The sequence below is a fragment of the Poecilia reticulata genome, chromosome 12, assembly GCF_904066995.2.
Source record: "Poecilia reticulata chromosome 12, P_reticulata-male-v2, whole genome shotgun sequence".
NCBI classification, from domain to species: Eukaryota; Metazoa; Chordata; class Actinopteri; order Cyprinodontiformes; family Poeciliidae; genus Poecilia; species Poecilia reticulata.
In genome coordinates, this window is record NC_088841.1 from 22026023 (window position 1) to 22038392 (window position 12370).

At 40.1% G+C, this 12370-nt stretch overlaps 1 protein-coding gene across 12 annotated transcripts in view; it reads left to right on the forward strand.

The window, feature by feature from the left end:
- vav2 (vav 2 guanine nucleotide exchange factor) overlaps positions 1 to 12370 on the forward strand; it is a 195262-nt gene that overhangs the window by 153870 nt on the left and 29022 nt on the right. For 8 of the 12 annotated variants that reach the window (XM_081613751.1, XM_081613754.1, XM_081613759.1 and 5 more), the window contains 4 exons: positions 739 to 753; positions 2805 to 2903; positions 4752 to 4820; positions 6194 to 6294. In XM_081613751.1, coding sequence (XP_081469877.1) covers positions 739 to 753; positions 2805 to 2903; positions 4752 to 4820; positions 6194 to 6294 — 284 coding nt within the window. The remainder of the gene's footprint in view (positions 1 to 738; positions 754 to 2804; positions 2904 to 4751; positions 4821 to 6193; positions 6295 to 12370) is intronic. The other 4 variants (XM_081613756.1, XM_081613758.1, XM_081613761.1 and 1 more) reach the window with 1 other exon arrangement.

Below are 12370 nucleotides of genomic sequence, written 5' to 3' on the forward strand. Positions count from 1 at the left end.
TTCTAGTCAAACACGTTTGCATTTCTTTTTCAAAATGTAAATGCGAAAATACCGTATGTTTTGGGTCTGTGGTAATTTGCACAACCCTTATCTGCAAAAATCTATTTGTTTCATCATTCCGTGTTTACTGTCGTTTTAAGCAAAAAGAAAGTTCACCTAAAACTGCTGATGTCTAGATGACAGCAAAGTTACAGGGGAGATCCAGAAGATTCTGCAAAAGACTTGAGACCAGGCAGAGTTTGCAGGGGAATTGTTTCGATTACAGATTATTCATGAGTCGAAAATGCAAAATTCAGACCCGTATCCATCTGAGGATATGTGACAAGTAGTTCTCCATCCAACATGGCTGAACTGGAACTGTCTTTCAAAGAGGAATGTGTGAATATGTTAGTCTTCAGATGCACAAACCCCAACAGACGAATGCAGGGCGACTGAAAATGAGAATTATCCACTATTTTGTGTCTCTTAAAATTCTATCAGAAACAAATTGAGGTTTGTGGTTGCAGTGCATGAAATCTTTTGCAACATTATATAAGCTTATACTATTATAAACCTATATAATGTTGCAGATGAGGATACATCTGTTGTTTGCGGAGTTTGCCGGATGCATTGTGATGAGATCACGATGGACCCGACAGACACTGCAGAGACCAGATGACGATGCAGCTTTCCATTTATTGTCTATTTCACACTTGGTGATATAAACCTGTCACTTGCTTTGCCCTTCTCATGCTGCAGATCAGATACATGCAGGTGAGTGGTGCTGTGCTTGTGACTCAACTCCCCCTCTCCTCCCCTCCACCCTCCTTCTCCCCATCAGCTAACTTCCCCTCATCACTTCATTTCAAACACACAGAGAGAGAATGACCCGCCGATTAGGGTTAGTGACCCATGCATGGTGGCGGGAGAGACCCCATCTGGTTGAACGTCTGACTCAGGGCCTGTGACTTCAGCTCAGTGGCTGCAGTGTTAAGTGATGTCAGCGAACACCACCCGCTGCCACAACAAAGACGGAGACAAACTTTGTTGTGCTGGCTTCGTGCCCTGCCTCTCTTTTTCTTTTTCTAATTACATGCTGGACTGAAGCCTGGACTGGACTTTCTTTTTCTTCTTCTTTAAGCATTGTTAGCTCCAGGTTTTTTTATTGTTAACGGCCAAATCTGGTCCAGATGGCTCCCCTGCTTCTTCTTTATCTTCCTCTTAAGTTTAGCTGCTTCAGATAAAAATGTGTTCAAATTAAATCTGTATGTTTTTCTGTGGATTTTACAGAACTGTTTGGCTAAGTTGTGTGTGGAAATCCGTCAGTTTCCTACATTTATTCAGATTTTCTTTGTTTTCTTTATTAGTGCAGTGGTTATTTTTTATTTATTTTTACTGTTGTAAACTGATTTCCAGACTATTATCGGTGAACTACGCAATCGCTCAGTGATTTCATGAAGCCGTCTCCCTCTGTATGAGAGGGTCTCATCTGCGTAACAACAAGAATCCATTTCTTAGACTATTAGTGAAGGCCATGAAATGCAAAGAAAACTGCAGAGGCACGAATATCCTGCCCTGTGTGATACCATATGACCGAATCCTGAAATAATTTCAAACGACACAGTCTGTTCTCTCAGGCTGGAACGAACTGATCCGCTCCACCAAAGCCTACATAATGATTTAATACTCTGATCCACCATCTCAAAGGCAGGAATCACAAACTTCATTGAATCTGCAGCCAAATGGATGTCATTAAAGAACCAGAAACCGCTTTAGATGCTTCAGCAGTGTTTTTATAACTTAAACTCGGTTCAGCCCTTCTCACCCAACCTAATCAAAGGTTTTGGTGACCCGCCAAGCTGAGCAGAGGAAAAATGGAGCCTTAGTCCTAACTAGAGCGCCAACAGCAGCTATGATTTAAATCGCTTCTTTGATCAAGTGTGGTCTCTGGTGCTTTTATTAATCGATGCAGAGCTCAGGGCTGTTTACTCAAGTAGCTAAACAGAAGTCATCCTCCAAAAAGGCAAGAGAGCAAAAAAATAAAGTAAAAGAAACCTGGATGTGCTCTATTCTACCTTTGGGGAAAGAAATCCTCGAATCATATGAAATGAAATGAACTTCTGGCTTGTCAGAACCGTTCCTCACAGCTAAACTAGGCAGGAGAAACTTGCTGTCAGCACAATTTTCCTGCAAGTCAGAAAACAAGTTAGTTTGGAAAGAAAAGAGAAGTAGACAAAATGCTTTTTAGGAAGGATCTGAGGTTATGTAACAAGGCTCATGTTGAGTTTAAACCTCAGCCTTGCAGAATGTGTTTTTATGGGCATTCGTTTTGCATCTCAAATAGTTTTGAGAAGAAGAATGAACAAAAAGGTATTGTTAGTTTTGAGAATAATCTTTGAAAATAAGTTTTGAGTTTACTTGAGCTCTTCAGCCAATGAAAGATGAAGCGTATCCTGCTTTAAGAAGTCAATAAGTTTCACTCTTCACCTTAAGGCTGACGTTCATGATAATCTGTTAGATAATCCAGTTTACCTGACACAAAGTGAAACGGCGCGTTGCAGCAGAAATCTAGTCTGAAACCACTGGTCAGTCTCATCACTGTTTGTTTCATCCCATAAAATCTGTTCAGTGTTTTGACACATGGAAAGATTATGTCAGGGTTAAAATGACAAGCTTTTCACTTGAAAACTGTCCTGAAAACGCTTCAGCAGAAACGTACTAAAACCAGAAAAATCCCTAAACGTGTTTCTTTTAAATCCCAGTTACTTCAACCAGTTCACTGTGTATTTAAACACATGATCATGCTTTTCCTCTGTATTTTCTAGAAAATGGGCATGACAGAAGATGACAAGAGGAACTGCTGCTTAGTTGAGATCCAAGAGACTGAATCCAAGTACTACAAGACTTTAGAGGACATTGAGAAGGTGAGTTCTTATGCTGAGATTTACTGTTTGGCCCAGAAGTTCTCATTCACTTGTGCACTGGCATAGATGAAGAATCTGGTGCACAAATTAAAATGTAATTGATGAAATATACCCCCAGATTCATACACATATCCACTAAAAATAAACAATTAACAAGTTTTTGCATAGACATTAGTCCTTTTATCCTGGAATTATTCATTAGTTGATAGAAGGCTGACTTTATAACTGCCTTTATGTGTCTCTAAAGGTTCAGATCTGAGTTCATCTCTAATTTCTAGAGACCAACAGCAATAAATAGATAAAGGAATCAAATTAAGGGTTCTGCAGGTATTTCTCTTTTATTATTTTGCCAAAACTTGTGTCCACCGCTGTTGATCGTACAGGTAGTGAGTGTTTTCATACTTGCTCTGGGTTTCTGTTTACTGCCTCCATGTTGTCGGCGCCCGATGCCCCTCAGCTGTGTGTCAGCATGGAAATGTCACGTATCGGCCGATTCATTTGGGAGCACAAATGTCACGGGGACCGATCAATATGGTTATTATTGGCTGAGCCCACAGGGGAGACGGTTATCCCTGGTGCTTGATGTGCACATTACAGATGCCGAGAGTTGCCAAAGGAACTATATTATATTAAATCTCTTTATAATTCAAGAACAAAGTCTGACGATACATCGATGCAATTTATGAGAAGATAAAAATCTGTATACTTCTGAATTCAAGGGGCTGGGTAAATAATTTTCAACATTTTTTAAACAAACAAAACAGAAAAATGTGTCATGCATTGGTGTTCATCTTGGATGAGTCAATACTTTGCAGGACCAACTTCAGGCGCAGTTCAGCTGAACTTGGCGGATTTTTCTACCAGCTACAGAAATACATTCTTCCTTGTTCTTCTGCAGCTCCACCTCAGTCAGACTGGATGAAAATGCAAATATACTTTGATCTAAAACATTTCTTTTCAGCTCTGGCTGTATGTTTAGGGTGACTGTCGTGTTGGAAGGTGAACCCCAAACCCAGCCTTGAGTTTTTTTTGTAGCCTCCAGCAGGTTTTTCGACCTCTGTTTTATATTTGTTTGCTTTCATAAAGCTCTCCTTGCCTGGCCTCGCACTGTATGCGAACATACACCTTTCAGTAGATCTCCAGTCCAGCCATAAACTTTTTATTTTTAAATAATGGATTGAACAGAGCTCTATGAGACATTCAGAAATATTTCACACGTCTTTCCTGCCATTCTTTTTGCAAAACAGACACAAACACTCCAGTTCTCTCGGCGCAACGACAGACCTTTGTCGAGATCGGCGCTGCTAACGCATCACTTTCGTCATTGGCAGATTTCTTCTGAGCGCCACAAATCATCCGCTCTGCTAATTTCATTAAAGCGAATGTGCATCCTGTGTTTTTCCCCACATTAGACCAACGTGAGAGTGGATGTGAACAAATGTGCCTCTCGTGATCAGAGGACTCGTAAAGCTTAATTGAGTTGGGGTTCATAAAGGCTGTCGTTTTTTTATGTTGCTTCTTAGTTGATCTATTTGTTATCATTATGATGATGAAATGTGGCGGCCATAAAGCAGAGCTGTGGAAAATAACAGGCCGGTTTTTCCTGCCGTCTGCAGCAGCACTGCGTCTCCATGTAGCGCTGGATCACTAAGTGTTGTTTCCATTTAGCAAATGGCCTGATATATGTTGCCTGTCTCTTTACCATGTTGTGTAATATTGATTTGTGCTAAAAGCTTGAATTGATCTCCTTCGAAGAAAGAAATACAAACTCTGACGTTAAGACTGTTGGGAAAATGAGGTTTTTGGTGTAAAGCATGTTCTGATTTGTTCCTCTCTCTCCCCTTGAAGAATTACATGATCCCACTGAAGCAAGTCTTGAGTTCGCAAGAAATGGAGGCTATTTTTGTCAACCTGGAGGTGAGTACGCGGTCAGGCGCAGGAAAATCTGTCTTTACAGCATGTCTGCATGCCTCTGACAGGTGAATAATTGAGTGTGCGTATGGATAGCTGATTGACTGACATGGCATGTTATTGTTTCTGTACTCTACCCTGATACATAATTCATAGTTTCATGTATAAAGCAAATATTCGTCTTCAAAACAGCACCAAAGGGAAATAGGAGATTTTTTTTTCATGCATTGTCGTCAGTGATGAATGAATGAGCGACGGAGAAACGTTGTTTCTTAGCGGTGACTCAATATGCCGAGCAAAAGATTCTGAAAAGCAAAATTGTTGGAAGAGATTTCTACGTTTTTTTTCTGCAACCTGAATCGGCTTGTTTTTTCTAGATTGTCGGTTTAGAAAACAGGTCATTACTCATCGCTCCAAAAGCACCTCCAACATGTTTGACTTTGTTCACATATGGTAAAATTGTGCTTTTCATGCCAATTGTTAAATAGTCGTAAATCATCATTATTACAAATTGAGCTCGTCAAAGTTATACTCATTTCCACAGAAAATGTATATTAAAAAAAAAAAAGCATCTGTGGCAACATTATGTCTGGAACACCAAACTTGGACATCAGTGTTGGAAAACTTTGTGCACCCAATGTAAAAATAATGATAGGAAAGTCTCCGGCGAGAAGGAGGCATTCAGGAAAACTCGTGTTTGACTGAAATATATCTTGGAAATGTAACAAACCGGCATCCTATTCGCAGATATAAAAGTGCTCAGCTATGAACCTGATGTAGGTGGTGGGGGTCAGATTGGGATTTTTACTCTGATGTCTTTACATTAGCAAACAACAAAGTGATTACAGTTGATCTGCAGTTGGACAGCTTAGCCTTCTGTATAATCTGCTTTTATCTATTGAGTCCTCAACCTTTCCCTTTCGTTATGGAATTATCATACATTTATTGCTTAGATCACTTTAAATTTAAACATTTAATCTAGAAAAAGGTTAAAAATCGAGGACCGCTGTTCATTTTCCTCATCTTTGTTGAACTTCCAGGAGCAGAGGTAAGGAAGACGTCTGATATTACCTTCTGCGTTACTGCTAAGACAATTTCCCTGTGCTTTTTCATGCATATTAAAGTATATTTGGTGTTTGAACTAGTAAAACAGGCAGTTCTAAGCGTTTTTAGTGGGAGTTTCAGTGTTTTTCATTTTCTTTCCTAAACCCTCAAACTGGGAAGTCTAATGTAAATTTACGTGTTTTGCCAATATGGCAACAGTAACATCAAATATTGATGTCCAGTACTGTAGAACTCAATATAGATTCCTCTTTCTGCTTTTACATGTAATACAGATATGTCAACCTGTTCTGTTGTTTATTGTGTTGTTTTCCTAGGACATCATCCGGGTCCACTTTGCCCTTCTGCGAGCCATTGATACGAACATGCTCAGCGGAGGAAGCGGCCTTGGAAAGATCTTCCTCGACTTCAAAGAAAGGTTGGTATCCTGTAATCCGCGCCAAGTGTTTGACCTCATGTCGCGTTCTTTTGTGCTCAGGACCCAGAGCGATAAAATCCAGTTACAACACAGAGATGGAGGCCTTTTTCTATCCTTTCGACTCTGAGACTGCATTAAGATGAGTATCCGCAGATCAAACCGCCCATTGATGGGATTAGCACACAAAGAAAAAGTCACTTAAAAATAAATAAATCAAGTTGTGTGCACAAAAAGGAAAAAGCTGAGGGAGCATGAAGCCAATTGTTTCTCTTTTCAGCCGAGGTTGACAAAGCAGCTGCACTTAGCCTGTCATTCATGTTCAGTTTTTTCTCTCTTATCATCACAATTTATTATTCTTTGCATAAATATCGAGCTGCTGTAATTGAACACACAAGTCTAGGACTAGTGGGAGAAATGGCTCATGATCTTTTACCAGAGAGAGAAATCCCACAACCACTAAAGTCTGACGTTGCTCCATTTTTCTTTATAGTTGCGTAGAAGGAAGTTGTGCTCATATCTTCTTGGGACGTTTTCTTGTTGTTTCCTTCAGTAGTTTTTAGTGCACCGCCACCACAGGTGAGGCAGTGAACAGGTCTTTCAAAAGGGTTTTGATAGCTTGACTCAGTGCAATGTCGATGTGAACTGCATCCACTAAAAATGTAACAAATGTAGCAATTTTCGTCACAACTGAATCCTGTTTACTTAACATTTTACGTCACTTTCTAAATAATGGTACCAAAATAAACTAAATACATTTTCGCACCGGGCTACACAGTGGTGCAGTTGGTAGAGCTGTTGCCTTGCAGCAAGAAGGTTCTGGGTTCGATTCCCGGTCTTTCTGTATGGAGTTTGCATGTTCTCCCTGTGCATGGTGGGTTTTCTCCGGGTACTCCGGTTTCCTCCCACAGTCCAAAGACATGACTGTCAGGTTAATTGGTCTCTCCAAATCGTCCGTAGGTGTGAGTGTGTGTGTGCATGGTGGTTTGTCCTGTGTGTCTCTGTGTTGCCCTGTGACAGACTGGCGACCTGTCCAAGGTGACCCCGCCTCTCGCCCGGTACGCTAGCTGGAGAGGCACCAGCAACCCTCCCGACCCCAGTAAGGGGCAAGGGTGTAAAGAAAATGGATGGATGGATGGAAATTTCTGCACCTGCTCTGCCTCATTTACATATTAACTTGAAACACTGAGAATTTTTATTTCAGGGACAATTGCAAACTCTAAGAACAATCAGAGTGCATCATTTGGTTAAAACAGCTATAAAGTCTCAATTATTTGATTTCTCAGTGGACGTGGGGGAGCACAAGGTAAGTCTGAAGGAAACCTTGGGGTTTTGTTTCAAACTGGGGATTTCTCTTTGATCTCCATCTCTCCCAGCTGAAGAGCAGTGTGTGGATAATTTGCACCCCTGACGTGAGCGGTGATTTGCCTCCCTGCTGCTCTGAGTGCTACGGCTTCGTTGGTAATGGTAATGATGGTGATGATGGGTTCGGGCTTCGGTCATGATTCTATACGCACCAACGGAATACGGGAGCCTCCTCGAATAAGGCAGCCATTACCGCAGGAATGAGTCACACACTGTGTGTGTGCGTGTGTGTACGTGTGTGTGTGTGTGTGTGTGTGTGTCTACCTGTTCTTTCATACATCAGTACTAACATACTTCTGTGAACAGTGATCTTGATTTCCTGTTGCTTCCAGCCTTTAACTCATTATTTCTGAGATGTTTTCCTAAATATCTATATCAGAGCTGCAACTAACTATTATTTCAACAATTGATTTTTCTGCCGATTAATCGATTAATCAGGGGGGGAAATGGGCAAATTCTGCTAATTTTTCATTTAACCACTTAACCTTTTTTATAGAATATTGGACTTTTACATTAAAAGATGCAAATTAACACATCAGAAAGTAAATATTTTAATGCCTAAAATTTATGTATTTAGTGCACATGTGTTCATTTCTAGCAAATGATGCATCTGCAGATAAAAATCATATATTATTATATATATATTGTCAACATGTGAAAACTTCAGACCTTTCCGCTTCATTTAGCTTCAGTACAGTGTAGCGCTAATTTCTTAATTTTTTTTTTTTTTTGGAATAACTAGAGAATAATTAGATTACAAAGATGACTTAATAGGTTTGTTTGTTTTTATTTATCAGAGTTTGAACTAGGTGAAGTATTTTTTTTCTGTTTTCTTAAATGCAAAATGTAAATTTATTTGTACAGTTTTGAGTGTGATGTTCCTTTAGAAAATGGCTATTTTTGAGCCTGTGTACTCTAGTTAATTATTAATTGATTACTAAAGTAGTTGATGATTATTTCACTAATTTATTAATCATGATTAATCTGATAGTATATGTCCTGATTGATTCATATATATGTATATATTGGGACATCATGAATGTTAACTGTGGCCATGTGGTGACAAATTAAGAATATAAGAAGTACGGCTTGTCTCAAATACACAGGACACTGAAAACACACTCAGTGAATGTTGAGTGTTTTCTTCAAAGTGTCTCACTCACATGCGGCTTTTGCTGAAATTAAGAGTTTCAAGCAACCAATCATTTCCTCTCCATTCATAATCAAATGTGCTGATGACACGCCGCTCATTGTTCCCGGTTACCTTTCAGTGACATTCTCTGAAATGTGACGCAGGGTTATTTTAAGAAAATGGTTCATTTGATTTGCAGATGCTCTCCATCCTGGTCTTTCACCACCTACAGGTGATTGACATGCGTACCTTCCTCATTTCAAGCCGCCGGTGCATCTTGCGTCTCCGTGGTGATAAACAGTCGTAACCGAGGGGATTTGAACCGGCAAAGCTCTCCTCCGGCACCTCGGCGGGTTTCCCGGGGACGGGGGTCTGGCATAATTAATTTGGTTATCTGTGCTTGTAAGTCTCTGTGACCTTTACGACAATGTGCTTGTATCCTTTTTCCTCGTGTTGGTGCAAAAGATGAAAAGGCCTTTTTGTGTGCTTGTCATTGAACCGGCAGCCATGCTGAAAATGTCACCGGTTTATCTTCCCAGCTTTTAAGCAGCCAGACTGAGGCGGAATGGAAAAGTGCACTCAGAGGAAGCTCCATAAACTAAATGGGCATCTAAATAGCCTCTTGTTGATATACTCATTTGCAACATTCCAGAACTCATTTCCGGAGTAATCTGGCTCACAGATATGCAGGCGGGGGCCTAATCATAGTGGCACTGTGCGCCTCTTTAAAGAGGGCCTTCGCTCGACGTTCTCCACCATTTGCTGTTTGCTGGGAAGGCTGAGTGGAGGTGAGGGGCTCCCAGTGCCATGTGTCTCTGAATATTAGCTGCTTCCACAGCTTGTCACTTCTGGTTTGCTCACTGAATTCCTCCGTCGCCTGACTCAGCTTGCCGCTCTGCTAGGGTGAGGGCGGATGCCCAGGGCGCAGTTACCCCCAAATTGTGTTTCTGGTGGAATAACGTGCGCAGCAGCTTTCTCGCCATGGAAGAGACGCACACAGCAGGAGCAAGAGGAGAAAGTTTTAACTGCTCCTGCAAAACCCAAAGGAGAAACTCTCAACATTTCTGCTGTTCTCAGACTAATATTGCCAGCTGGACAGCTATGGGACTTCGAACGGCACTTGTGAACATTTGCCAGCTGAATTTATGATCAAAACTTTGGCTTTGTTTTCTTCCCTAAACATATAAAGCCCGTCGTTATCTTTTAATCCTTGTATATAATTCCTGCCTGGTTACTGACTACTTTAAATTCGGTGAAGAAGATGATAAATATTTGTTCAAGCACATGAAAGCTGCAGCACCACACGCTATATTTTCTTGTAACCTTTTAAAGTCATCTTGATCGATAGTGAACCTGACTTTCTGAAGCTCTTGAGACTTTTTTTCATTCGCCTGAGCAGCTTTTTCTGTAGGTGTACAAGAAAAACTACGTCTACGGCAGATGAACAGTTTTTTAAAATCTGTAGTTAGAGGGGATGAATCAATAAGGCATTGACTCGTAACCTGAGAGATCATTAACCCTTTAAGACCTCTGTTCAAATCTACACCTGGATTTTTTTTGCTTGTTTTAATTTCACGCAGTTCTTTAAATGTTTTGAGAGTAAATATATTTGCCCGTTTATCCATAAGTCTGACCTCCACAATGTTCTTAGAAAGCAAAGTTTTCCTTCTTGTCCACAATCACTTTATTACAATATAGAGACACACTTTTCCTTCTTACTGAGACGACATTATTCATTGAGGTTTTATGCTTGTTGTGGTCTAGTCAAAGTCCATATCTTCTAATCTACTGAAATGCATGGAAGATATGAACTAATCTGGGTTTATTTCCAACAGCTGGGTCCAAATTTCAATAACTTGTTTGCTAAATCGTGTGCAGGCACAACGCTGGTTTCTTCCTCGATTTTAATGTCTAGTCAGCCACAGGTCAGAGTCTTAAGCGAAAATCAAACATCTGATAAAATAAACTCATCTTCCAACCTGAAAATGAGCAAGAAAGCTGCCAAAGTTTAAAAAAGAGCATCTTAAAACGTCACGTCTGACTAGTTTAAAGAAAATGTACAGCAAGAAGAGTTACACCAAGATGTTCTGCAAAAGAGAAAAGCTCTCTCCTTCTTTATCATCTCTTAGTATTCTGAATTATATACAAGTGATTTTTTTATTTCTAACTCAGGATTTGCTCTGAATTCTGCCTTTATTGTCTTCCTTCCCAAAGTACAGAGCAGATGATAAGCGGTTAGCTGCAGTAATCACGGCTCTGATTGGCTGGGGGGAAACGAAGCAAGCTGCTCTTTCCACTCACCATTAGTGCTTTTGTTAAACTGACTGGTTAAAGAAAGAAAAGAGGACAAAGCGTGAGATGACGGGCTGCGTTCTTCTCTGAATTCCCTGTATAATTATTTTCTATTTAAGCAGGTATTGAACTCAAACTATTAGAAGCCCAGAAAAAAAAATCCTACAATAAGTTTCTTGTGGCTTGTAAACAGCTGCAAGAACAATAAATCGATTAAATGAGCCGCAGATCCAAAACTGTGACAATGGGCTCCTTTGAAGAGAGCTGAATGAGAACAAGAATTAAACTCGCGTTTTGAGCGCGATGCTGTTCCCTACTTCACTGCTTCACCTCCAGTGATGTTTTTATTGGCGTGATCTGCTGTGAAAATCTATTCACCGCTTATAGATTCGCTTCCTTTCACAAAGCAAAAGGTTTCAGATCAAGATTTTTCACATTTTGGTGTCGGAGAACAGTTGCAAAATTCTAAATGCATTTTTTTATTAAGAGAAACAAATTATTTTATATTTACTCAGTTAATCTTTGTCTGGAATTAAAACTGATGAAACATTTAGGTGTGACACAAAAAACGAAATTTGAAGAAATGTGTTAGAGGGCTGACTTCGAACGTCTTAAAATAAGTCCTTCATGTCCCATTATGTCCTGATCATTCATTCTATAGTTTCTATCTTTGGCCTGTGCAACATTTCATGCTCCATCTGCCTTCTTACAGCCGCCCATTAATCTCAATCACAGTTCCAGCGGAGCCGGAGCTGAGGGAGCGTAGATCCAGTCCTAATCCAGATCTTATTGGATCCTCCTGATTGTATTTCAGTCAACTTTTCAGGGAGAAGTTTGGATTCGTTTTGGGGAATCTCATAGTTCAGGACTCCACCTCTGGCAGCCTGATCCACATTTTGCAGCCTGAACATTTTAGGAAGATTTCCAGCGTGAAATTATTCATGTGGACATGCTTTCACATCTATAATGGAGATTCGTGAGTTTGCACTTTTGTGCTTTGGGAGCAGCCATGAAATCACATTGCAATCTAATTTTAACCACAAACATTTTGAAATAAATCTTACTGCATGTTTGTTGTAAATTATTAAAGTGCATCTTAAAAACAAATTGGGTCGTGACATCATAGCCGGAGTAGCAGGATTGATATTGTGGGTCTTGGAGATAATTCACTGATCTTATCTTGCATATGAAACATGTGGGCAAAGGAAATGCAAAAAACACAGACAAGCATCCTGAGTTCATCTCAGCTCATAACTGTTTTAGGATAGAAAACTGTTGGAAAAACTATTA